At 41.6% G+C, this 27,689-nt stretch overlaps 2 protein-coding genes across 3 annotated transcripts; both read left to right on the forward strand.

Annotated features, from left to right (window-relative positions):
- Positions 1-961: 961 nt before the first annotated feature.
- LOC103357452 (transforming acidic coiled-coil-containing protein 1) lies at positions 962-25,482 on the forward strand. Of its 2 annotated transcripts, none has more exons than XM_008282016.1 (13): positions 962-1,406; positions 11,382-11,473; positions 16,340-16,769; positions 18,490-18,544; positions 18,667-18,748; positions 20,111-20,163; positions 21,155-21,286; positions 21,398-21,474; positions 21,734-21,777; positions 22,102-22,262; positions 22,846-22,952; positions 23,040-23,160; positions 23,297-25,482. In XM_008282016.1, exons 1-13 carry the CDS (start codon positions 1,342-1,344, stop codon positions 23,363-23,365), a joined length of 1,488 nt encoding a protein of 495 aa, XP_008280238.1. In that variant the 5' UTR covers positions 962-1,341; the 3' UTR covers positions 23,366-25,482. The 2 variants fall into 2 exon arrangements, with proteins under 2 accessions (XP_008280238.1, XP_008280237.1); XM_008282015.1 differs by lacking the exon at positions 962-1,406 and adding an exon at positions 9,312-9,772.
- Positions 25,483-26,010: 528 nt separating this feature from the next.
- Positions 26,011-27,418, forward strand: LOC103357453 (prostate stem cell antigen-like). The gene is made up of 3 exons (XM_008282017.1): positions 26,011-26,059; positions 26,504-26,617; positions 27,195-27,418. The coding sequence occupies exons 1-3, from the start codon at positions 26,011-26,013 to the stop codon at positions 27,416-27,418; spliced, it is 387 nt and encodes a 128-aa protein (XP_008280239.1).
- The last annotated feature ends 271 nt before the right edge of the window (positions 27,419-27,689 follow it).

Raw genomic sequence — 27,689 nt, forward strand, 5'->3', positions numbered from 1 at the left:
TGTATTTATTCGTAATTTACGAGGCTAACAAGTGGCAGCAAACTAACGAACGTCCAGAGTAACGGTTAAATGGCTTTACAGACCATTAAACGTCTCATGTTCTTGCCGTGAGTCAGAACTGTTGAACGGTAATTATCTCAGTGCCGCTTTTGTTCTGTGTGGTTTTGTCTATCGTGTAGAAACGTCGTTTAGACATTAGGAGGTCCACTGTGAGCCTCATGTGATTCATTTCAGTGGGAGGAATTATGCACTAAAGCCTCTCAGTAGGTCTGAAAGGCGGGCCTGTGGTGGGCACCGCTGCCTGACCCTCCAGTCCTCTGCCTTTCTTCATGTCATCACAGGAGGCTAACAGGATGGGACAGGCCTGAATCAGGAGGTATGAGTTACCTATTTAACCACTAAGGGCCTCTGCTGGATTAGCTTAAACTATTTACTATGTCTAACTAGCTTTTCGTGTGTTCAGAACTATTTTTTCTTTACCTAAATGAAGCCTTTTTAGTGATACTGACTGCATTGTTTGACCTGATTTTGAAATGCATCCAGGCTAAGAGGTCAGGCCTAGTGAGCTTAGAAAAACCCAAGCATGCAAGCAAACTGAAATCCCTTACAGAGAAGGGCATGTGTGTTGTCATGCTAAAACTCTGGAGTGGGTTTTGGGTCACAGCAGGCAGCGGGAATGTGGTACAACAAGTGGAGCTTGTGTTTTATGCCGCCAACTCTCCCTCCAACTCTCCCTCCATCTCTCCCTCCCCCCTGTACCTCAGATCTGTTGTTCAGCTGACTAACAATAGAAGAGACTCTTTCTCTCTTAAACAATACTCTCAAGCCTGCCAGATACCCCCATGACACACTGACACACACTCCATCTACCCCCCTTCTCCAGCTCTTTGGACTCTGGGTTTTAAAGTAACCCCCCTTCACACACACACTCTTACCTCCCTGTCTTTCTCCATTTAAAGGCTTTGCACTGCCTAACAAGGGGACTGTAATCTGCCTCTGGTGTGTGTGTGTGTGTGTGTGTGTTGGGAAGAGAGAGAGAGAGAGATGATGGAGGTTGAGGAGTAGAGCGAGGAGGCGGGACTGTCACCGGAGCTATTCATGTGTAGTACTTCTGAGCGGTTATAGTGCATCAACGGTGACAGTGGAAGAGGAAAAGGACGATGGGAAGAGAGGCTGGTTGGTTAAAGAATAACTGATCAGTCATGAGAAATAGCGCCGTGTGGGGCTCTGACGCTGAGCCAGCCTATCTAGAGGAGAAGCAGAGGTGAACCTTGGAAGGAGGAATAGCACAAACAGAGCGTCTGGGATAAACCTGAAACAAACACAGACTCCGCTGTTGCCATGGGGGGCTCCCTCAGCCAACACAGGAAGGGATCCGTCAGCTCTCCTCGGAAGAAGAGCAGCATGTAAGATAACATTCTTCATTGTTTGTGTGCTTGTAGAGGAGGGGGGGAAGAAACTTGCATTGGCTCGGATGCAAGCGCAATCGATCAAGGACAGCAGATCAGTTTCACCCTTTGGTACTTGAGATTGTGTGGATGAACTCAATGTGACTGCCGAGGAGGAGGAGAGGAGAGTGAGATGAGGAGTTGAAGGGCAGCGCTGGGACACTGATGCTTTCTTTTAGGTCATGACTTTCCCTGCTAGACTGAAATCATATTAACCCATCAGGTGTCATCGCACACAGCCTCTGCTCCTGTGCTGGTTTGAATATTATTTAGGTATTCAAATATAATGAGAGGTAGAGAGCAAGACAGAGGAGAGGTAGATTAGGGCAATCCCTCCTCAGTTCAGACCGCTTGTCTAATTGTAGCGTTTATACTTACCACAGTAGATGAGATAATACCGCTTCCAGCTATGAATTATGCAGCTGTGACCCTAATTCTTAAGTGTTATGTTAGTCGTACAAGCCGTACAGTTTATTTCTGTCCAAGCAGGTACCACGAAGTCCTGCTCTGTTCTTGCAGTGTGTTTGACATCTTTAAAGTGCTGTGTGATGTATAACTTGCAGCTGTCTGGAGCTTTCAAAATGTAAGGAATGGGAGTGAAGATGTTGCTGAGGAATTTCTCAGAGCTTAAAAGCACTTAACCGTCACTCACCCTCTTCCTCTTTCTCTAATCCATTGTAACAGAGAGTGAGTCCATTCACTTTGTCCTCCCGGTGATGCTTTTCATCCCAGTGTTTTAAAAGCTTATGTAAGCCCCTTATAGCGGATCACTTTCTCTCACATAATATGCTGCTGATGCTATATTCGGCCAGTCATCTCTTAAATTTGTCATGTCGTGGTGAACGGCGGTTGTTTATATGAGAAGCGGTGCCGCCATGTATTGAAGCAGATGTTGTTTTGGAGATGGCAGCAAGACATAGTGAGTGACAGAGAGGCAAAGCTGCTGACTTTAAAGAGGATTTGAGCGATCAGGGGGATCAAAGCCATGTTGAATCAATGCTCATTGTTATTTAGGTGCAGTCTCTCTCGCCACCCAAGCATACTGTAGTACTCTGCATCCATCTGTGCTTGTGGTAGGGCAGGTGGGGGTTGGGGTCCTCCCTGTAGGAAAACTAGGAAACCAACCGCTGCTGTGGGATTGCAGCTTTCATCTTTTGGGCTAATTTTAGTTGGCTTAATCATCCATTTTATGTCTTAACTGGAGCAGTCTTGGATGCTCAGTGGACGTCCCGCTCTGCAAAACCTCTGAACATCCAGACAGTCACTCAGTTGGGAAGAGGCTGACCTGCATTTGGAGCTCATTTCTTGCTGCAGTGGTACAAATTCAGAACAGTGAGGGCTGAGAAACTTCTCTTATCTTCAGAGAGCCACGCATTGTGAATGCATGAAGGCAGACACAAAATTCGAGGATGAGCATTTTAATGATGCATAAGCCGTCACTGAAGTTTTGTGTCTGCGTCAAAGTGAAGTTCACTGTGGTATGATTGTGAACATGATGACTGAAAGCTATCATTATAGCTGATGTAGGTATCTGTGTTTGAATCACAGAAAATGAATACAGCTGTGTGGCACTTTGATTGGAAATCAAGTTGAAGTGGATTTAAAGAAGTGAAGAAAATGAATGGAAACACAAACATAAAGTGAAACAGCAGGGGGTGTGTCAGCCCACTGTTCTGTGCGTGCATGTGTGCACAATGTACATGCGCTATTGTCTGGGAATTGTGTGCTCTTGTGTTCCTGTCATAGTCATGAACAATAACTCTGCTGGTGTCGGTACATGACTCCTCTCGGGTAAAACCCTCCTGTCTTCTCTTGCCTCATTCTTTCTCTCTCTCTTTTTTTTTTTTTTTTTATCATGCCACTGTCAGTTAAGTTAGTTCAGTGCACTATAGCGCTGCGGCTCCACTGAGTCTTACTCTGCTCACTCCATGCTAGTTTTCTGCTCCGATTGCAGATAATTGGGTGTTCTCTATAAAACATGCAGAGACATCAATGATGTAAACACAGCTCTGCTTCCCAAAAGCAAATCAAAGAGTTTGTAGCATCCGTCTCTCTGCATATTTTATCTTTGAGCCTGCTGTGTCCTTGATAAGGCTGAGCTGCATTACAGTATAAAAATCAACAAAAGATAGTGAATGTCAGCAACAGTGCCACATTCCTTTCTACCCATCTTTTTATGTGGTTTCTTTGTCGATATTTCCGTTGTGTTACTTTGAAATTCTTTTCCAAATGATTTTATGGTAAAACCAGAAAACCCTGCCAGCTCTGTTTAAGCTCCCAAAAGTCATGTCAGGCTTGTTACATATCTATCTGCCTTTCTCCCACACATTTCTTCTTCCTCCAGCTCCTTTAGCCTTATTTACTTTTTCATCCCAGTTTTGCCTGCAAGGTGGCTCGGTGGTTAGCACCATTGCCTTGCATCAAGAGGGTTGCCGGTTCGCATCCCGGTTAGCAACCCGGCATCTTTCTGCATGGAGTTTACATGTTCTCCCCATGCAGTGTGGGTTCTCTCCGGGTTCTCCGGCTTCCTCCCACTAGTCCAAAAACATGTTCAGGTTAATTGGTGATTCTTAATTGTCCTTAAGTGTGAATGTGAGTGTGCTTGGTTGTCTGTCTCTAAGTGTAGCCCTACAATAGACTGGCGACCTGTCCAGGGTGTCCCCTGCCTTCGCCCTAAGTCAGCTGGGATAGACTCCAGCCCCCCCCGTGACCCTAGTGAGAATGAAGCGGTGTATAGTGGTGGATGGATGGGATCTCAGTTTTGCATCATTGAAGCGATGACTGAATCGAATGCTGCTGTGTCTGTTATTTGTTTTTACTTATGTGAGAAATGTCCAATAATGACCACTAGATGGAGCCAAATCATATAGTAAGCTAACAAATATGACCTAGCCATATTACTCGCCTAAGATTAGATAATATCATATACATAGACTGACCAATGGTATGTTAGCTGGTTCATATGTGTCTATTCATGTAAGCATGAGTCATGCTCATGTGTAGAAGCTGTGTTATACAATACTTCATTATTCAACAGTCCATGGAAAATTTCAGTCAGAGGGGATCAAGATTCTGATATGTAGCATTTGCTTTTTAGAGGAAACTTTTTTAAAAGAAACCTGAGAGTTAAATTGACATTTTAAATTAAACCAACATGTGTAATTGGGCTAATTATGTTCACTTTATAGGCACTTGGGTTTAGGCCCATATCCAGGAGCAATTATGCTGTAATTGCTGACACAGATGTGTTCATCACACTGCATCTCTGCTGTTTGACATTTGTGCTGTGTAAATGTTGATCAAACATGAAACATTTGGAGACAACACTTTGTACATTTATTTAAATGTAACCTCTAATTGAAAGAAGACTAGAGCAAAGCCTAAAATTAAAAGAAGGAAAGCTGCAATTATCCTCCGCAACATGAAAATGTTGGGCAGAAAACATACGGACGAATCTGTTATTCTTAGCTGTGCTGGGGATAAAATTGTACAGTTTGTGGATGGCAGTTTGAAGATGGCACAACATAAAAAAGTCGGGATGACTTTGAAAGTCAAAAGGCAGATGTGATTTAGCCAGAGCTTAACTTTTTGTGTCCAAAAGAAAAAAATGTCTACACTGTAAAGTGAAAGACAGAACACAAATAATCAAACAAAAAATAGATAGAATAAGATAAAATCCATAAAATAAGTAGATTGATGGAATGTTGGTTGTATGCATCTACCAATCAGTCAAGTTGTAGTTTACACACATCAATCCAGTCACATATATTACAGTGTCAACAAAAGCAATATGCATGTGTGCAATATCACTTACATGACAAATGATTCAACATTGTATCATGTCTCAATAACTGCATTATTCCTAAGGTTTTCCTCTTTTAAGAAATAAACAATGAATAGTTTAGAATACAATAGAAGTGGCAACACAGTGCAACAAAAGGGAATACACTTGTGATCACTGAAACACAAGTTTAAATTAAATTAACTGAGTACCCGTGACTTTAAACTAGCCAAACAGCATGGATGATTACACAATGACCAGTGTACTCTGTAATTACTTTATCATTTTATACTATTAGGTATTTGTGTGAAACTGAGTCACAGTTAGCGAATGAATTCTTGAGTTATGGTACAAAACAAGTACATTTTTGAGATGAACACAGTGAACTTTGACCACCAAATTCTTATCAGCTAAAGAAATTTCCACATGGTGTACCTGAGACATCACCTAAACAAGAACGGAATGTACAGACTGAAGACTTGAAAACCTGATGTCGCCAGCTGCGTCTCTTACTGGTGTGGAGGCATAAAAATGTAAAAACATGTACTATGCATAAAACAAATTCCCATGTGACATCCGGTCTAGTCATTATTGGCTGGGACAGCATCGCCATCATTCACTTTAATTTGTCATTGCAATCTGCTCACTTGGAGCAGCAGAGGACTTTCTCAATACCTCATGTGAAAAGTTGACCTTAATGCCTAATTGATTCGGAGGAGGACACATGAATGTACAAATAAAAAATTGTAAACTAAATGTCATAGGGATCCACCCATTAGAATTAGATTTTTGTTATTTTATTTTATTGTAAAATAAAATAAAATGTCTGATGGTGGCACTAGAGCAAAAACATTCACCATCTAAGAATATTCAGAGTACGTTTCAAGGACATTAATTCTAATTTTAAGATAGTTGTAAAGAGCCACAGTATTGGTCAGGAGGAGACTCTTGGTATTATAGTTGCACTGAAGTGAAGTTCAGGCTGGATAACCTTATATCATCATGCAGGGGATTTAGAGCAGAGATAAACAGTCTGTGATAGCTGAGATGCCTCGCTAATTCTCTCCCTGTGTGCACACACATAGTTATCTCATCCAGCATCACATCACCTCTGTTGCAGCTCAGAGACATGTTCATCATGGCCGATTTATTTTTAGCTCATAACCGCACATGCTGCTATCAGTCAAAATATAATTGATGATTAAGGATGTGCATTCTTGCTGGATTAACTGACACTAAACACGCATAATAGGTCCAGTCCATTTGGAGCAATGTGTCTATTTATCTGCCATATGAGGTTGTGTGTGTGCTAAGATGGCATCTCTAGATTTTATATGGATGTATGTGTGGGTTTTGCTACTGTTAGTCTGTGTGCTATTTGTGGTTTCAAGGTATTACATAAGAGCTGTTTCTTTTCCCTTTCTTTTTCTTCTTCTCTGTCTGAGGTTCATGAGTCTGCCAAGGAGAGAGTTACGGATATTCCCACTCCATCTCTGCAGGCTGTCTCCCTGTCCTGTTCAAAAACATGTGTTGTTAGTGTGCGTGCTGGCAGGCAAGTTTATAACTTGAAGGTGTAGTGGGGTAAACACTTTGTGTAACACAGGATGTCCATTGCATGTGAGAGTGCTGCTCAAGGGGTTTTGTGTTACGAATCGGTGGAGGCCCTGACATTTTGTTTGTCATGGTTTTCAGTCCTCCTATCAGTTCGTCTGGGTTTTGTATTTTCATGATCCATTCTTCTGCCTCTTCAGAGCAGCCAAATCCCAACCTTACCTGTTCCTACTCTGCTAATCTGCCCCTCAATATACTCCTAACAGCCATCTCATTTCTCTGCTGTGGCTTCCTTGTTTCCCCTGTCCTCTGTCCTCCTGTCTGCGACCATTAAATCAATCTTGATCTTGAAGAATGTTTTAGGTTGTGTGTTCCAGTGCCCATACTGCCGTGCTATATAGTATGCTTGAAAAAGATTTAGTGTCCCAATACATGTCAATGCAGTATGCCAGAAATACTTGGGTGTCCTACTGCATCTTATCTCACTTTGCAGTATACAAGCTAGCTTGCTTTTCTGGCCATTCTGCTCCCACAATCCTCCACAGATAGGTCCCATGTCACAGTGTCTCACATGAGAGTGCACAGATTTATTTCATGTCACAGACTGTGATGATCAAAGTTTAAGATGTAATATTATGATAAGGTAGCATGTCCCTTTTTTATGCATACTGAATTAAGCAATGCGTACTTTGTGAGGGCAGCTGTAGTACATAAAGTGAAAAGACCTCTACTTCAGCCTGCTCTTACTGTTTGCTTGCATGTCTGATTGTAAAATTGAACCTGCAAGTGCCAGGTAACGCTCACGATTTGGTTTTACGACCTGCCTCATGTGTTGACCTTTGTGAGAACTGTGTGATTCAGGCAGGTCCTCCTCTGTAAGACAGACCGGTTCGTCCTCTCAGCTGTTCTGAGTGACAGATAAGGAAACAAAGGAGGGGAAAGGAGACCATTTTAGGAATGTTAAAGAAACACAAACAAATGTTTGAGATTCTAGCCCAACCCAAACTCACTTTCTTTCTCTTTCCCCTCAATATCCAATACATCCTCATCCCCATTATCTTCCTGTCTCTCCCTCCCCCTTCTGCTGTTTTCTATCTGCCATGCTCATGCTTCTAATTCACTCTGTTTTTCTTTCCAACTATCACAGACTGAACAGGGCCTCTTTCTCTGTGTTCACCAGTGTGTAACATCATGTGTGAGGGGACTGGAGCATGCATTATCCATTATCTGCCTGTATGTCTCTGTGGGCTAGCTCTGTGTGATAATGTAGCTTCTGTCTTTGCTTCCATGTGTTTCATGTGTGAGCAGTAAACAGCAGTGAAGGTACTTCAAAGTGAAGCTAAAAAGAGGAGCGTCTTTGCAGTTTACCCTTTTCACAGTGGTTGAACCATCTTCCTGTTATTAGATTAGTCATGCTCCATGTTTTTTGAACGAACACATTTCATCTGGCCTAGATACCAAGAGAGAGAGGGAGAGAGGTATAAATGTAAAAGCCTTAACTTAGAGTTACATAAGCCACCCATGACCAGTTTTACAGGCACATGTGTGAGCAGCGATCAGAGCTTTCATCTGAATGACTTTCGCTGCTACTGTGATGGGCAGCAATTACTGCTGAATCTGGGTTTGTTGTATTGATTTGTTTCCAGTCTGGCCTGGATATTTTCAGTGAACAATAGATTTGCAGTTAGGTTGGTTACACATTGTGGTACTGACATTTACATTCTGTCAGTTTCAGTTGTATATATAAAAGGAGCATTCTTCCTGGGAAAACAAACACAGAGTAATTGCTCTTGCGCTTATTGAAGGTCTTTGTCATGGTCACAATTGCCTACTGTGTCGACTGCCACGTAAGTAAACAAACTAGGAACAACTCTGGTTACCTTTAAATTACCTCTCAAAATCCCAGTGGCCTTGTGACGGCTAAGGCACAGTCACTTCATTTATAAGAAAATTCCTTCAGACCAGGAGAAATAAAAAAGACCATGAATGTTTAAAAGCAACCAAGAACATAGTACACCTAGGAAACTGGTATTCCACACAATAAAAGTGGTTTAATATATTATGTAATGATGGATTGTGTAATTCTGTTTTATTGGACTATGTAGGAGGGCATAATTGTAGAAATGTCAGATTCTGCAGTGTTTTAAGTTCAGGATTTTTCAGATTAAAAACAACCTCCTCATATTTTTAAAACATACTACATATGCCACATCATTTCTAACCTCTTACCCTGATCTCCTTTCATCTGCTCTCTCTCTTGGAGACATAAATGTCTGGCAGTCTGTCTGACCCAGAGAAACCAGACTCTTCTTGCCTTTTAAAACAGGAAACATTGCCTCCCCCTCTCTTTACAAAACCCTTAAAGAATCAGGGAGGGGAGAGGCAAACTCCTGAGAGCAAGCAGGCGAGTTAGCAAACATGTGGGAGCAGCAGCCGATGTCTGTTAACCAGCTGATCGTCCACACAGACGGAGAGCTGAGGGGCAGGAGGAGGGGAGCTGGGAGGGGAGTGACTACTGATGCTCCAGTAATCTGCACTGTGTGAGTCAGTGCTGTGGTGAGCAAAGCGGCAACAGAAGCAGCTGCAGCAGCGTGAGACACGTTTCTCGCTCACGAGCGTCAACAACACAGAAGAGCAGGATGGGAAAGCTAAGCGGCTAAGCGAGAGGAGGAAGTGAGACAGCCATACAGAAAGCGAGAAGGCAGGGAGAAAATCAACAAGACAGATCAACCTTGTATTTTTTGTGACGGCTTGTGAGTGTGGAACATCACAGAATTGCAGATTGGATTGACAGCTAGAACAATCTAAACTGATCCAGAGGAAGGGGAAGTTTACCGTTATATACCAGAGGTGGCATCAGGGTTAGGACTCGTCGTGTTGCAGGGATGTCCTGGTTGTCTCCGGTCCAGTGGGCCAAATGGACTTGGTCAGCAGTGACGGGAGCTACAGGAGAAGATGGGCAGCCCAAAGCGAAGGATGACGGAGAGGACAAGTAAGAGGGTTTGGACACAGTAAAGTGTGAAAGTGAAGCGAGCATGATAGCTGGTTCTGTGTTAGAAATGCAGTCAGAAAGCTTTCCAATACCACTGTGACTTGGAGATTGATTGATTGGGAGTGTGGGTGTTTGTGTGATGACTGCAGATTCCCCCGAGTCATACTGACAGGTGGTGGATATATGCACACACACACAGAGCATCACACACTCACAGAGATAAACGGACTGATGCTGTGGTATAATCTCAGATTCTTTCCTGAGCTGTGGATCCAGTGGCTGGGTAATGCTGTCATTGGCTAAAAACAGACGCTTAGTCAAAATACAGGCACTCAAAGTGCTGTTTTGTGAGTCGTTGCTTTATAGGCACCATCCTGTTTCTTTGAGATGCCAAACACTCAGGATATGACTGTCTAGGTCTGTTTTTATGTGTGTTTGAGTGTTTGTGTGTGTGTGTGTGTGTGTGTGTGAGGGCTCTTTGGCAGTTGGAGAACAGTTGCTGGAAGCTGGGGGGAAGGGGAAAAAAGCCACAGTTTCCAAAGCTTTGGATTTTTTCCCCCCATCCATTTCTAGTTTCTAAGTAACCATCCAAGATTGCAGCCGTTGGGGCCATCACTGGGATGTGATTCACTATGTGTGTGTATGTGTGTGTGCAGGGTAGGGGAGGGTGGGTATGTATATTAGGATTAGCTCTGGACGGTGGTGTTGTATAGAGCCCCAGAGTGTGTGGATGTGTTTGTGTGAAGCAGTTATCAGAGATGGAGTGTGGGTGGGTATTGGCACTGTGAGCTCTGTTCCTTGTTGTGCTGTTTTTCATTAGACTGCGGACGTTTTGATGTGTGATCAAGTGCCTGGGAATCAGGACACGCACATAAACTCTCACTGCCAGTGTCTCTCCCTTTCCTTTTTGTCTCTCCTCAGTTTGGAAATATATTTGGGCTGGGTGTCTAGGCAGCTGACACAGCAGACCAAAAGACTGCATGTGTGTGTATGTGTGTGAATTACTGTTGTGGGACACAGTGTGTCCTTATTGAGGAGCAAAGGATGCAGGTGGCCTTGTAAGGCTTCGCTTCCTCTCCTCTCCCTTCCTCTGACTTCCTTTAAAATAAAGGCAGCTTGTTTATGTTCAGCTGCTTTCAGCTTCGAAATCTATTGTTTTCATGTCACTTTAGGAAAACAGAAGATTGAAATTGGAAAGTCATGACTTTTTTGTTAGAAGGACACTACAACACATGACTAGAGCCTTCACAGTTATGCATAAGTATATATGTGTAGTTATTTAGACTAATAAACATTTGAATACCTCTCTGTTATCAAAAACTGTTGATTGTTTTTTGAAAAGCTAATGACTTCAGACTAGTTTTTCCTCATATGCTGCAAATCACTTGTGAGTATAGCTGTTGCTGTTTTGTGGGTAGGTTTTCTCAGTATCAGCAGAGAGTCCATCTGTGTTTCCACATAAAATCCCAAACGCTTGAGCTCAGTTGTAGCTCCGACCTTTTACTTTCCATCTGTTTGTTAGCTTCAGTGTCTGTCTCTGCTTTCTGTTGATTAAACATCACTTAGATTACAAACATAAAATGAATCTGTTCATTCTTGTCTTCGACAGTTCGGACTCTGAGGGGACCTTCGAGACTCCAGAGGCCGAGTCTCCAGGTGTTGTGAAGCTGCTGGGACAACTGGACAACTCCAATCACACAGGTGAGAGAGCTCAGCTGTTTCTTTTCACACATGAATGGTACCATTAGATATTCTGAGGCAGGGCTGGATGTCAAGCTGCAATACTTGTTAACTGAACTGTGTCTGCCATCTACATTAGACTACCAAAGCAAACAAAAAATGTCTTGTCAGTTTGATAATCTTGTTTAGGGATTTTTTGGTCAAAGAACTTCTATATAATTCAATAATGTTGCCAAGTGCAGTCTCTATTTTAATCAAGCAAAGTATTTGTCTGTCTGCTTGTGTTTAGGCATTAAAGAGCAAAACATCTCTCAGACTCTTGATGTGCTTGATATAACATGGACCTATACTTGATGTGTTCAGCATGTGTTGAGACTGTCACCCCACCTCTCACTATTGACTGAGAATTAGGCTGCAGTGTAATTCGTGACTCTACGCTGTTAAACAGAGAGAACGGTCAACTGGCTCAGCTTGATCTATGCAGAATGACGTCCAACGCGGGTTTCACCCATGTCCAAACACAATGCTGAAAAGCAGTGCTGCTCTGTTGCCTGTTTGCTTGGATCTCGTTTCATCTCTGACCGCAGCAGCATCACAGAAGGGTGTGGTTGGGCGTGCCGCTGTTGTGCTTAAATTCACAGAGTGATATCACCGTGTCTTTAGTGCACTTGTACATCTCTCCAGCAAATGTTTTTGTTTTTTTTCTCAGTATTTGTTAAGCTGTGTATTTGTGGGTCTCTTAGGAAATGTATTGGCATTACAAAGGAAAGAGTTCAAACAATACCTAGTCTCGCTTTGCAAGCCTATTCTGTTGTACATAATGATCTGGCTGCAACTCACTGTTATTGTTCTATGAGGGAACAAAATGCTCTGGCTAGTTTGTATCTCTTCAGTGCAGACTTGAATTTCACAGTCTTGGGCGAGGCTAAGCTCAGGATGCAACTTCAGGGATCCCTGAAAATGGTGACAGGTGGATTTGTTTTGGTGGGAACGTTTGCATGTGTGGAGACAAGTCATTAACATGGATAATCCTCTGAAAACAACGAGCAGAGATTCAAATCCTCTGCAAAACTCTAAATTTTCATTGCGATAGGCTGCTGCCTGGATCTTGTTGCTGTTCTTCCCTGTAAGAAAAACGGTAAAATGCAGACAGCAGAAGGGAAGGACAAAGCCACCTTAAATAAGCAGCCAATGGCATCCTACATCCTGAAAGTCAGACTAAACCATATCCAAGCCAATACTCTGGGGGTGTTTGGTGCTAAAATGCTCAGTGGGAAAAGCTTACCTCATAAAATGTGTCGGACCTACATCAGGACTGAGCGTGAGGTCAGACAGGTCCACATATAGAAAAATGTATTTTTCACTAAGATGATATCATACAAGGCTGCAAGGTGGCTCAGTGGTTAGCACTGTCGTCTCGCAGCAAGAAGGTCGCTGGTTTGCATCCCAGTGGGGACACCAGGATCTTTCTGTGTGGAGTTTGCATGTTCTCCCCGTGCAGTGTGGGTTCTCTCTGGGTTCTCCAGCTTCCTCCCACACAGTCCAAAAACATGTTGAGGTTAATTGGTGATTCTAAATTGTCTGTAGGTGTGAATGTGAGTGTGCCTGGTTGTCTGTCTCTAAGTGTAGCCCTGTGATAGACTGCTGACCTGTCCAGAGTGTCCCCTGCCTTCACCCTAAGTCAGCTGGGATAGACTCCAGCCCCCCCAACCCTAGTGAGGATTAAGCAGTGTATAGATGATGGATGGATGATATCATACATGTTGGTTTTTACCACAGCTGAAGTGTTATCATTATTTCCTTACATTAATAGCTCCTTGCCATTGGACTCTATTACTTGATCTTATGTTGTGAGCATTAAAAACAAATATTTTCTTACTTTCAGCCAGCTGTGTGTTAGAGTTCCTTTCTTTCTTTTGTAATTTATATGAACTAACACTATTACTGTAATAGTAGTCCATCTGTTGCTAACCACTTCACACACATGCCACCCTGCAGTAGTAGTAATTGCACTAATGTCTCTAAATTGAAATGTAAATGATGTTTTGACAATGCACTGTTACTCTGTGTAACTCTATATGGGCGCCATTGTTTTGCTCACTGAATATTATGTTGGCTCAGCACACACTGTCATCTATCACAAAGTGTGTGTATGAAAGGTAATTTCAAAATGCAAATGAGTTTTCTTTGGTCAGGCACAGGCTTGCAAATAAAATGGGTGGTAGTTGAATCCTGTCTTTTTGAAGCTGCCAAAGAGGTCAACTGGTTTCCAGTGGCCCCCTCCTCATCCCCCTCTCCTTCAGCTGTCCTGCTTTCACCCACAGAGACAAGTACCACACATTACCATGGTAATGCAGAGTCCAGAGTCCATTTTCTGTGCAGAAACTAATGGGATTATCATTGATGTTTGCAAACTTACTTTCTCTATCTCCATCAGTGATCAATAAAAGTAACTGATTGTAATTGTACTAAATTGGTTCTGCATGGTTTAAATATCTCAGCTTCTCGTGATTAGATATGCTTTGACCACAGTATATGAGGAGCTGTGCTGGGTAATAACAGAAAGATTTATGTGTTTATTATTGCGGCTAGTTTGCAGACAATAACTGTCTCCTTTTCATGCTAAAGCAGTCACACGCTAAGTACAAAATCTGGGTTAGTTTCATAAATAATAGATCGACTGTGTGGAGAAACTGATACTCGGGTTCCCTATAATTAGAAGATGGTTTGGTGGAATCACTGCCTGTTTAAGGCAACAACCACATGCCAAAATCTAGCTCATGTACCTTTGAACAAAGATGAAACATTAGACAGCTATGTGTCTGCTAGTATCTGTGTCTCTCTGACTGACACTCGCTTACTTCCTCCTGTCTCCTTTTCCTCTTTTTAGCTGAGTTGTGAAACTGTAATAAAGCCTGATGTTGTTTTTGTTGCTAGGCCACGTGGTGGAGTGTACTCTGCATGACTGGGTGCGGTTCTTCTACATCTGCTCCTTGTCTCTACAGGGCGTGTATGTTGTGTTTCTGAAAGTACCCTGACTTTGAGCAGAAGCCCAGCTAAACTTACATTAATTGACTGTGCTATGTAATAAGTCACACGTTAGTATGTGATCATGACAAACGATGTGAGAAACTATTACCCACCCAAGGTGAAACCACAATGACTTCATTCATGTCCTGTGCATGTTGAGGAGAAATACAGGCGAGGTTGTTGTCGGTTTATTATTGAGTGTAGTTGTGTGAGTTTTACAGTCTGTAGAGGGGGGGGGGATTTTTGTCAGTAACAGAGATTTCTGTGTTTCAGCAACAGCGTGACTCAACAGGGACTGGCCTGCTGCTGTGCCCGTTAGCTAGCTGGTGACAGCATGTGTGGGGACACAGGAAGAGAAGTATTCTGAGAGGAAACCAGCAGCCATTTTAAGTGTTCCAACAGAGAAGAAGAGGTTTCATTAATCATTTCAAAGTTAAATTCCTAAATGACAGACACAGGATGAGGATGGAAGCGTTCATGGATTACAGATAGAGAGGTTACAGGAGGTATCTGCTTTTCTTAGGGCTGCATTAGGGTGGTTCTTTTGCCTTTGTGATGGTAATTATACGTCCTCATCTGGAGCTCTGTGTTGTGGTGAGCTGCAAGGGTCCTAGTCAGATTTTTTTTCTTGGTGTACACGTTGCTTTGGAGAGATAGTAAAGCTACCTCCTATCAGTGCTTTGTAGATGATATTCAATTTTGCATCTCGTCTAACTCTCGTGCCATTTTCTTTAATCCATATTTTGAGTGAAAACTATGTGATAATGTGAACAGTGTAACTCCAATTCATGAACCCGCAAAAAAAATAAAAAATAAATTATGAATCTGCAGCTTCTCTTGGCTTTTCAAATCTTTTGTAGCAGGTTTCAGCTCAGCTGTAGCTGCCTGGGCCTCAACTTTTCACTAGAAGCTAGCTGTTCTTAAAATGACAATGGAAAATTTAGCAGTAAAAGAGCAAGATGTTTAACTAAAGGCGTTGTTGACACAATAACCGAAATTAAAAGTGTGGGAATACAGCCATAAATTTAAGATACCGTTGCTCAGTAACTGAAATTCTATTCTGTGCATGCAAATAAGAAGTCTGGCATTTCAACTTGAAGAGTGATGCGTTTGTAACTTGTTTTCGCTGCCCCCAGGGGCCCACAAAACCAGTTATTCCAGGCTGAAAAATGACTAGTTTATTGGTTTAACAGCAGAAAAAACACATAAATCTTTCTGGCAGTGTATAATTGATAACTTGGTAGCAGGCCAACATTATCCATAACCCTTAATGAAGGTCTTGCTTGTCTTTCCTCTCTTTTATTTTTTTATTTAAAGTGTAGATATCACTATACACCAAGCACTGACTCCTCAACAACACGTTTTTCATTTTCCATTTTTTTTCTTGGCTGAAAACACTGTAAATCTCAGTCCCACTGTGTCTGAAGTTGAGATTTTTTTTTTTATTTTTTTTTGTCCTACCAATGCTATTGTACGTCCCACTTTACCTGCCTTAGCAAAACATTACTGTTTCTGTAAGATTTCAGCAGGGTCCTCTAAAGGGTCTCACATGGCACGTCTTGATTTCAATACACTCATACTCAGAGCTTACTTCCAAATTATTGTGATCACTTAGTATTTTGGGGTCACTGGAGATCATTTACAGGAGGTCTTAAAAGTCCTCTCATCAGGTTTGGTAATAGACCCACTCGTATAGACTTGCACTTGGGCATTGTTTATTTATGTTTTTTACGTTTTTATTCTTTAAGTCTTTATTATATGTCCGTTTGCCTTATCCTTTGCTCTCAAGTATTTGTGACAGTCTGCTCTTATAAAATGCAACCTTACCTAATTTTCTTCTTTTTTTTTTCTCAACAGGTCTTCCTGATGGTACAAGCAACTTTCTGGACCAGAACTCCAACCAAGATGTCAGTACACCCCCATCACAAGGGGTTGATTCCCTAAACAACCTCACTGGCTCCTCGCCCAACAACAGCGCCCTCAGTTTCGACCAGAACCTTAATTTGACCCCATGCACAAAATCTGGTGCTGGAGAGGGCCTCCCCCCATCCAGCCCTCAGCCTCAAGCTCTCCGGCCTCCATCACTGTCCGTCGTCTCCCCGCTGAACAAACCTGATCCTACCGAGGTGGACGACGAGGCTCCAATGACATCTGACTCCAGCCCGGACTCAAACTTGACCCTCAGTAATGACATTTGTGGCGATGCTGATTTGCTCAATGGCAACATGAACTCTGACGCTGTGCTGTCAAAGACAAAGCTGACCTGTGACACCAACACAATTATCACGTGAGTAGACCTGTACAGACACACATGCACAAAGGCCAGTCCTCTCCAGTCATCAATCACAATCGTCCTTGTTCCGGTCAGCGGCTGCAGTTACACGCAAGCTGAAACTGAACTAATGTGACTCAGAGATTTTCAAGTGGAACAAACGCTTCTCTCTTTTAATGGCTATAGAGAACAGCAGTGAATGCTCTCTGTGTTACACAATGAACCTGAAGTGATCAAAGTGTTCCCATTTTAACCAACCGTGGTGGCCTGTTGTGTGTTTTGAAAAGGCCTGTCAGCTGTTGCTCCTCCCCTGTTCATCCATTCATTACTCACCAGTGTTATTATAGTTCTACACTTGAAGTTATATGATTAGGTTTATTTTTTTGATTAGTTTTTAGGAATTTTTGTCAGATTTGCTTGCATTTTATGCATAGATACTGATATAGGACAGCCTTGATATTATAGTTCTAAATTCATGAAGTGTTTCTAACAAATGTTAAGTGTTGGCAGACTTTTTGGCAGTTTTTTTCTTTGGCTGGTAAGAGGGATTTAAAGTGTCAAACGACGCCCTCTTGTGTTTCTTTTGGAAAGTTACATTTCTATTAGCTCAGTTTGTCAAGGTTAAATAAAAATAATAAGAGACCTGCATACTAATTTTAATACTTGACTTTTTGCAACTGAAACAAGGTAATCGGGAACAAAGCATAATTCCTGTTGGAAAAATTGCTATGAGGGATGAACCCCAAAGAGTATTTTAAGTAAGGTAGTACTTTAATAAGTATTTTAACCATTGTTTTATTAATAAATAAGTCAAAATGATCCTAATGAATAAATATGTAGTTTTTTATTCTGTGACACGAGACAACAGTAGTCCCTAACTTCTCAAACTGTATGGGAAAAAACACAAGACAACGAGAAGAACTCTGAATGTGTCATTTATTGTGACACTTCTAATCCGGGGATTGATTTATGACATTTGCAACATGAAAATGAAAAGACAATACTTACCGTATTGCTTTAATCAACAGAATTAAATGTGTCTAGTTTCAGGATTCTGTTCTCATCAAAGATTAGTTTCATTGTTTCATTGTTCTCAGCAGTCTAGTTTTAGTCGTGGCTTTTGGTTTACTAAACAATAATAACCCTGCACTCACCTTGCGTTTAACCTAAACCCTGTCCCGTCCTCTCCTGTGTCTGTCCTTCCTTTTCCTTCCAAAACCTGTCATTCTGTTTCCCTTCTCTCTGTGTGGCATCAGGACTGCTGAGCAAGTCCATTTCCTCTGTGTTCTGTTGTAAGTACTGCATAACTATGTTTGCAGAAGTGTGTGTGTGTGTTTCGTAACAGCGGTTCTTCAAGCTCTAAATGCATTCACCCAACCTAAATTTTCCTTCAATCTCAAACTAAAGGTGGCAAAAAAAAAAGTGTGAGGAATAAATTCACAAAGTAGAGAAGAGAGAGTTAGTGGAAAGCCTATAATTCCCGCTAATGCTCTCCTACAAATATTCTTGCTCTTATTTCAATTTGGCAGACACCCTCTTCATTAATCTGCTTTTTCTTCTGCGTAGTTCAGGACCTTTAGCAGGGCATGCGAGCTCAGCACACACAAAGCAAAGCTATGTGGTCCAGCTGTGAGGCTTTCTCTTCTCATCATTACACCTGTCCACAAGTACACATACACAGAGCTATGATCTGGTTTGTCTTAACACTGCTGTTCTTATTGACCTTTCTCCGCAGGAACTCCTGCAAAGTAAAGCAGAACCAGCAGGTGCAGAAGGACTTTAGCGGACAGGTAAGCACCGATAATGTTCCTTTTCTTCCTTTTTTGAGCTTCGTCTAACCCATGAGGTATAGCATTAACTCTTTAGGATTACATACAGTCAGTGTGGATAATGAAGTTTGTTGCTGTTGAAGGATGACCATCACGGAGGCCACGCCACAGATGAGGAGAAGCTGGCAAGCAGTGCCGGGGTCAAACCAGAAAAGGACCAGAACAGTGAGTAAAGGACTCAATTTAGATTTATTTTTACTCATAATGTTTCACTGTGTTGTAGCCACTCATCAGCAATACACACTATTACAGTGGTGGATCGTTCAGTCATTCCTCTACTGTACAGAGATCAGATTACTGTTAAAGTTTAGTCAGCATGCTTTAGATTCCCTCTGGGCAAACAATGGTCAATGCCATGGTCAATCAATACCGGACAGCAACGAGGTCGCACACACATACAGCATTAATCATTAACTTTACATTTATATAATTTTGTCCTGCTTGTAAACATGTTATTTTGTCAGTCATGAGAAAGTTGTTGTTTGCTCTGCTCAGCCTGTTTGAGCACAGCAGTGTTGTTGCAAATATTGAAAACATGTTCAGATGATACGATCACACAAGTCATCTTCAGTTTAAACCACCAGACATTTTAATCACTTCAGCGGGAGAAGGAGAGGTTTCATTAATCATCTCAAGGTTGAATAACTGAATGACAGACAGGATGGGGATGAAAGGTTTTATTGTTTACAGACAGTGTGGTTACACAAGTTATCTGCTTTTATCAGGGTGGTATTTGAGTGGCCCTTTTGCCTTTCTGATGGTAATTATACATCCTCATCAGAAACTCTGTGTTGTGGTGTGCTGCAGGGTTTTGTGGTTCTACTGAGTCCCTTTTTAATTGGCATATTTGTTGCTTTGGGGAGATAATTCCTCCTATCATCACTTCGAAGATAAAAAAAAAAAAAAACAATTTTGCATCTTGTTTAACTTTGCTGTCATTGTCTTTATCTGTATCTTAAAATGAACAATGTGACAACAATATTGCAATGTAAACAACATAACTCTTCAACTTTTTAAATCGTTCCCAGTTGGTTTTAGCTCATGTATATATATACATATATAATTCATGTGTGTATATACAAAGGACTTATGCTTAAATTTGATCATTCTTTTTGTTTTCACAGTTTTTGCCTCTGATAAATGGTTTAATTTTGACAGTTTTTAAAAGAGAGGTAACGTCCCTCTCAGAACTGTCAAGGGGCTTTGAGGTCCAGAGGGTTAAAGGTAAAAGAATAGAAGCTTAATTTAAGAGGTTTTCTTTGAATCATCAAAATACAAATCATCAACAATATTATGTTAATTACAGTAAGTCAGGAGAATATTCACATCATTATTAAAACAAGCATCTAATTATTTTTCCAAATAAATCCGGTTTTATGTCTCAAAAAATGTTTTTGTCATGTGTTGTTTTTGTAGCATTGACTTCTCGTTGACTACAACCTAATTTGTCATGTCATTGAACTATACACCATACTCCACAACATATTAACCCGATTCTTCTAATGTGACTTTGTTGCTTCCTTTCAGTGCAAGACTGCCATGTGACATCCAAACCCGAGGAGTCAGACTGCTGCTCTGCGGTGAGGCTTTATCACAAGTCATTTTCCCTTCATCTTCTGTATGTACCAGATACAGTCCTTGTGTTCATCATCAATGTGTCTCACTGTCCTGCACACTCTGTTAGACTCCATCAGTGACCACTAGGTGGGGCTTAAGCACTCTTTTATCAGTCAAGCCGAAATGTCACCACCAGCACCAGAAACAGCTTTGACAAGTCGAGACTTGTTCTAGCATTACATGTCACTACAATATGAACAGTCACCCTTTCACCTCCATCTGCTGGGTTATTTTTATACAGTAATGAAAAGACATAGTGCAAGCAAAGTCTGATGTTGTGACCTCAAGGTGTAACTAACCACCCAGTTTTGGGTTTAGAGCCGCCTACATTATATGTAAAGCTGCTGCAGTGTGATGGGCTGTCTGATACGATGACTGCACTGTGCTGGAGGGCAGCAGAGGGGGTACTTACTGTCTACCACCATGTTCATCTACTTAGGTGACAGATGGATTTAGATTATCATTCAGGAGATTAGAATATGACTGTCATAATCCAAGAAAGGACAAAATGAGAGAGGAGGGAGACACGGGGAGGAGAAGATGAGGGACTGAGATGAGCAAGAACACTGATCAAAAGGGCTTAAAAGATGAGGAGGAGAGGAATTTGACAGAATAAAGGCAAAATTAGAGAAAAGAAAATATAACATATTAATATAAAGACAAACAGAAAATCATACATGTTGTGATTTTTTTTTAAAGACAGTAGTTTGATTTGAATTTAACTAATTTGGAAAATAAGAAAATATATAACAAGAAGTTTTCCCGTACAGTTAGACTATAGAGTTCATTTTTATGGCAAGAGTGATTAATTCTCTTTGCTAAAATAGCGGCTTTGTTTTTGTCCTAGGTACCTGATAAATTCTTCTGAAGTTTAGTAGGTGAACCCTTCATTACTACTGAGTGTACAAAAAAAGATGAAGGAGGACATGACTGATTTCCTTCTGCTCTTAACAGTTCGAAGACACGTGCAAACTGAAGAACAAAACGGGGGGAAGTGAGATGCAGAAAACGGGAAGTCAGGTCCTGGATTCCATCTGCATCAGTGAGGCAGAAAAACAGGCAGTTCTCACCCTCATCAGGGAGGAGGTACGCACTTTTATCCACAAAGTAAAATGTTATCGGCGTGTTTATTTTTGCCTCAGTGGATTACGTCGGTAAATGACAAGGTTTAACTGATGCACACAACTCTCTTTTCAGATCATCACTAAAGAAGTCGAAGTTAGTGACTGGAAGAAAAAGTATGAGGACTGCAGGCAGGAAGTGGAAGAGATGAGGTTAGAAAACATGATGCTGTGTGCTTTCACTCCACTGTCATGGAGACCATCACCATGACAGCAGTCATGAGGTTTTGACACACTGAACTGGTTACATGGAGATGCTGCAACACACTTTTCTATCCCAAAAATATACCAACTTACCACTTGTAATGTTTTTGGTAATAGCTGTTTGGGGGTTTAAACTCGACTGGAGGCATTGGTGCTGTGATAGAAATGTGATCTAATATCAACCACTATGTATTGTGTCTCATTACAGGAAGATTGTTGCAGAATACGAGAAGACTATTGCTCAGATGATTGGTGAGTTGAGACGTCAGCAGATGCAATCTACAGATACGTTCTGAACTGTGTGGTCGAGGCTGCAGAACACACTTCTGTTATTTGTGTAACTGTGAATTTCATGCGTTGCTACGGTGAAGGTGACTCGTGTCATCTTACACTGTGAGTGTCCTGTTACAATGACATTAGTCCACATTGGCCTGTATTACAGAAACAGCCTTTTCTCTTTATTTTTTAATTTACACTTGTTTGTGTTGTAAATGCAATGTTTCATACAATCAGTATTACCAGATTGAAGCAAAAAGAAGTGACTTCGCACTCAATAATAATATCTTGTCCTTTCAGAGGATGAGCAGCGCAACAACCTGAGCTCCCAGAAGGCTTTGCGCACAGTGACGATGGAGAAGGAAGCCGCTCTGGCAGACCTGAACTCCGTTGAACGCTCTCTCTCGGACGTGTTTCGGCGTTATGAAACTATGAAGAGCACTCTTGAAGGCTTTAAAAAAGTAAGCAGTTAACGAAGTTTATTTGTGGATAGTTAGTTGCAAGAAGTATCATATTCAGGTGCAGAGATGATCAGCTGTTAGTTGCACAAATTCAAGGGTTGTAAGAGGATTAAGGTGAGAATAAGGTTGGAAGGTATCCAGCGATTAGGTGCAGTAGTCGTAAGAACCGTAACAAGGGCTTAGATTGAAGGTCGCTCGATAAGTCTGGCTCTTAAAAACGCTTCTGTCTCTCTTTCAGCAAATCCAACACAAAAACTCTTCAGTTACAATAGTTTAGGCCCAAATGTTGACCTCCAGTTAACCCAGAACTGGTTCACAGCAGCTGCTTATGAAGGAATGGACAGCTGTGGTGGTTGTAATGGGAAGATTCCAGGAGTAAATGTGTGCAACTGCAGGAATTCTGAAAGATTAGAAGGAGAAAAGTTCACAATGGTTAGAAAAAAGTCTCAGTGGATAATGTAAAAAGAATTAGGAGAGACTCAAGTCAAGACAAATATTAGAATAATGTCATGATGTACAATGTTGTATCTGTTTTTTTCCAGTGTGCGTGACAGATAAACAACACTGTGTTTTACTCATACAGAATGAAGAAGTGCTGAAGAAGTGTGCTCAGGAGTATCTGGCCAGAGTCAAACAGGAGGAACAGCGATATCAGACACTGAAAATCCATGCTGAGGAGAAACTAGACAAGTATGTGAAAACTAAAAGCTAAAAACTGATTAGAGATGCTGTTGTTTCAGACATCTGTTAATTTTCCTCATTCCACGTGTCTCACAGGGCCAATGAGGAGATCGCTCAGGTACGCACAAAGGCGAGCTCAGAGAACATGGCGCTGACCGCCAGCCTGAGAAAGGAGCAGATGAAGAACGACTCTCTGGAACAAGCTCTGCAGCAGAAGGTATCAGGCACCGCCATAATGAGTCAAGATGAAACTTTTCAGTAATACAACATGTAATTTGATGCTATTTTCACTGTACGTTTGTGGTGTAATTTGGCACACAGAGATTGTATCCTCCTTCTCTGTGTTTTCACAGAATCAAGAGATCGAGGAACTCACAAAGATCTGTGATGAGCTGATTGCCAAAATGGGAAAAATAGACTGAGAGTTGCTTCATGGGAATCAGCCACTACAGTCCCTCCGGCTCTGCCCCCAGCCCTACAGTGATGCCCTGTGCATGCCCCCAGCCAAGAAGCAGCTCGTCCCCTGTGCCTGCCCTGCATCTCAGAGCCTGCTCATGTACAGATGTCTGAAGTAACTTCTTGTGTACTACAATTGCACTACGTGTGACCAGAACCAAGGCGGTTCTATACATGTTAACTATATGTGATCACTTTGTTTTGTTTGTGGCCATTATGCGGCCATCTGGAGCCCTTGAGCTTTTGTCCATCATGCCAATGAACAACAACCCGCTTGTGACTCAACTTAAATTCCCAGCGGCTTAACAGCTAAATTCCCAGCAACTCCTCCTGTGGGATGACATCAGATTTAATGCAGGCCGGGATTTGTTTTGAAGTTGCCATTGGGCTTTTGCTTTGATGGGCTTTTGACCAGAATTATTTTATATTAAAGCAAGAATCCTTAAAACGTATTTTTCTATAAAGCAAACAGGAATTTTATTTTGGAAGAGCAAAGCTCAGGGGTATTGTTTGGGCCAGAATGAGGTCAAGTCAAACTGCACAAGAACTGGAGGAAAGGATTTAGGATTGAGGAAATACGAGTTCCCAGAGGCCTTGGTTTGTTCAGGAGTGACACTGAAACCAAGCTGCAAATGATTTATAGCTTTTACTTTATCTGGTTTACAGCACTGCGATACATTTGGGGTTTCTGGAGAGTGCAAAGTGCTGCACAATGTTTATCAGTCACAGAGACGTGTAATAACCTGACAATCATAGACTTTCCTGTGATTATATACATTTTGTGACATTGTATTGTCCAGTGCATGGAATCAGCACAGAGAGAACTTTATAAATTTAAAAAGCAAACTCAGCTCCACTGCTGTATGTTTAAGGTCCCATATTGTGTCCCTTTTCAACAAATTTATCAAATTCTCACGTTCCCACACTTCTTGTCTTCTGTCTTTCAGTTTTTCAGCTCAAAATATTGCAAAGATGGCAGAATTAAACATTTTATCTTAACAGCTTTTATTTTAAACCAAGTTTATTACATGTACAAAACAGAATAACAGTAGTTTTTCACCATATTGGACCTTTAACTCTGCTGTGTTAAGAATCCTGAACAACTGGACAAAAATATAAACATAGTGACTATATTGTGGGTGAGGATATTTACAAATATTAAATGATTAGCAAGTGCTGCTATATGTCAACAGTTTGTTTTTTGTTTGTTTTTTTAAAACCATCAGTTTCCACTAATCATATTTACCTCTTGGAGACTGAGAGCTTTTTGTTCCGTTGCTTATGTGTGATGAAGATGTGAGTCCTCATGCCTGTATTTACAGCAGTGCACAAGTTATTCAACAAATACATCTGTTTCTTTGCATGTTTATTTTCACAACTTTGCATTTCTCAAAATGCTGATAGTTTTTTCTACACACCAGTAAACACTAGTTGTGTTCGAGACAGTGCTGTCATGTTTTAGGTGGCTTTGACTTAGTAAATGCTTATCAGTGGGAACATTTCAGAACATGCTGCCAGTATGGTTGTTGATGATTATTAGTTCCTATGTTTTTTAAAAAATCTCCTTTTTAATTCTTGCCTTTTTCTATAGAAGAAAATTCCTTTCCACTAAAATAAGGCTGAACATGTCTGAAACAAAAATGAAGGTTTCACAGAAACAACTATTTGCCTAAATATAGCAAAGTTTAAAAACTGCAAATGTATGTTGTTGTTTTTTTAAATTGGCAAGTTTTTGCTTAAGTAAATAAAAATACAAGTATTTAGTTCTAATGTTTGGTTCTTTGACGTTGTCAGTACTCAGTTCTGTGGAGTCAGTCACTATTGTAAAAGTTCAAATGTGTGAAAAACAGCCTCCACTATGGGCACAAACCCACTGATGTGCCACAGTTAATATTTGCGCCATTCTAATGTCGTGCTCACTCTTGTTACTCGGCTTTGTTTTATAAGATACTGCTTTGTAACTTTAGCCACTTTCTTTAATTATTTGTGTCAGTTTGTGAATTAGAAATGGCGATCTCACACTTGTGTCGAAGCAGCGTGAATGTGTGTACATTTGAGTGAATAAATATAATTTGTTCCGCTATATTGTGTTTCTTTTTACTTGTGCTTTTACAGCTGGTCATGAACACATTCACCACAGATTCACACCTCATATGGGGACTTTCCTAACTGCTATTGTGTGTGTGTTTGTGTGTGTGTGTGTGTCAGTATGTGTGTCATGGCCTCAGATTTAGCCTCACTGCTGCTAAAAGTGCTCAGTACTTCCATTTTACACACATTCTACACCTCGGAAACCATCAGCAGCTACAAAAACAGTGTTGGAGAATCTAAACCAACAAATGACCTCAAAATTCTGTGATAGCTTCACAAGACTGAACTCCGTCTCCCTGTTAAAGCTCGCTCGGTTAAGTCCATTACTCCAGGATGCTGGCTGTGCAGCATAGATGGAGATTACAGAGATAAGACTTTAATGCCCTCAGACACCTTCCCAGAGCCAAACCCCCTCCTTCTCCACCTCAGCCCCCGGTGTTCCCTCCATCAGAGACTCATCTCAGCTCATCCACTCTTTCCCTGGACTCTTGAAGACACGGTGACCCATCAGCCGGCTACCATGAAGACCGCTCTGGCGCTGCTGCTGCTCGTCTCTCTGGCCTGCCACAGTAAGTTTCTGAAATGCTAGATTTTAGGATTTTTTTTTTTAGCACTGGTGGAAAATTTTGTTGATTTGCAGCTTACAAGACTGATTAATGAGAGGTTACAGAGGTACTTTGAGATGGACAATCCAGGATTTTTCTCTCCTAGAAATAATTTTAAGATTAAGATTCTATTCTTCAGATTTAAAGTCAGATTTAAAGAGGTGCAAATGATGTACAGTGTATGCCAGCTTAATCAATTTAGCCTGTACGGTGGACAAATCTATTCAGCAGCAATATCTTCATTGTGTGCATACATTTCACAGCCATATATGCACGACTGCTCAATCTACCTGCGATCGAGCGTGTGCCCGTGTGATGCAGGATGGACTAATTGGAACATATGCTTACGTCAGTGAATAAACACGCTTAGTCTTAAGTCAGGTGCTCTCTCCTGTTCTGTCTGCAAAGGCCACGCGCTCAAATGTCACACATGCGTGGCGTCCAACGACGACGACTGCAACCGACAGGGATCCACCTCATGTCCTCAGTACGCTGATGCCTGCTCCACCATCACAGGACCCAGTGAGTAAACACACACACACACATGCATGCAACCAGGAAAACATGAGTGATTTGGATGGATACAGTGGTGTCTCACTAGAGGTCAGCACAACACTGGCAACCAACTGCAGTTTAAGGAAATCATTAAAATAGCGCTCAAGCTGTTTCCATAGACAAAAAGAGGTTTAAAAGGCATTCCCAATCAGTAATTCATTAATGCACAAACCAATAGTGTCTGGAATATATTGCAAAACTCTCTCAGTTGCTTCTGAAGATAGCTCTTTGTGACTCTGACTGGATGTTTGTGGTTGTTCTCATGTAGCATCAGACTCTTCAGATGATTAAAAACAAAAAGGAAGTACCTTAAACTTTTTGCAGATCAGTGAATGTGTGAGATTGTGTGTGATCATAAATCCGGCCTCTGCATCCTCTCATCGTTTGCTGGATGTTCTCCCAGCAGTTTCTGATAACCGCAGGCCGTCTCCGTATGGAAAGAGGAGGAGTGGGATTGTGGGAGGGAGTTCATCAGGTTCACAGAGTCAAATTAACCCAAGTGGCCGCTCTTCAGTTTGAACCACTCCGTCTCGCTTCCTTTCAGGCACCGTGATGAAGTCGTGCACGTACAAGGCCTTCTGCGACAAGGCTCATCATGGCAGCAGCTCCGGAGCCAAGATGGAGTGCTGTTTCGGTGATGACTGCAACGGGCCCCACCGGAGTCACAGCCACGGGGATCACCACCACAGCGGTGCAGGGGCTCTGGCCTCCAGCCCAGTCCTGCTGATCACAGCCCTGCTGCTGCGTATGGCCTTCAGTCAGCTCTAAACTCCTCCACCTCGTCTTTCCCTCCAGTGATTCATCCCCTCCTCTTATTCGTTATATTAGCCATCCAAGTTAAAAAAAAAAAAAAAAAAGAGAAAGAGTTTTTATGTGGTTTGACATTAAGATCACAACAAAACGTGTTATAATGAGGTTTCTGCAGCACGTCCCACAAATACGAGCTGCATTTCAGCAGCTTCCGTTTTCTTTTATTGTTTTTTTTTATTATCTCCTCACACTTGAATAGTAACTTCATTTTTTATGGTAGTATCTTCAG

The sequence above is a fragment of the Stegastes partitus genome, unplaced genomic scaffold, assembly GCF_000690725.1.
Source record: "Stegastes partitus isolate 25-593 unplaced genomic scaffold, Stegastes_partitus-1.0.2 Scaffold255, whole genome shotgun sequence".
NCBI lineage: Eukaryota > Metazoa > Chordata > Actinopteri > Pomacentridae > Stegastes > Stegastes partitus.

What these genes read in the sequence shown, in the direction of transcription:
- LOC103357453 (XM_008282017.1), top strand. Translation starts at nt 26,011, where the DNA reads ATGAAGACCGCTCTGGCGCTGCTGCTGCTCGTCTCTCTGGCCTGCCAC. An exon ending in CGTCTCTCTGGCCTGCCACA is followed by an intron (nt 26,060 to 26,503) that starts GTAAGTTTCTGA and finishes CTGTCTGCAAAG; the next exon opens with GCCACGCGCTCAAATGTCAC. An exon ending in CTCCACCATCACAGGACCCA is followed by an intron (nt 26,618 to 27,194) that starts GTGAGTAAACAC and finishes GCTTCCTTTCAG; the next exon opens with GCACCGTGATGAAGTCGTGC.
- LOC103357452 (XM_008282015.1), top strand. Translation starts at nt 9,666, where the DNA reads ATGTCCTGGTTGTCTCCGGTCCAGTGGGCCAAATGGACTTGGTCAGCA. An exon ending in TCACCCTCATCAGGGAGGAG is followed by an intron (nt 21,287 to 21,397) that starts GTACGCACTTTT and finishes CTCTCTTTTCAG; the next exon opens with ATCATCACTAAAGAAGTCGA. An exon ending in AACAAGCTCTGCAGCAGAAG is followed by an intron (nt 23,161 to 23,296) that starts GTATCAGGCACC and finishes GTGTTTTCACAG; the next exon opens with AATCAAGAGATCGAGGAACT.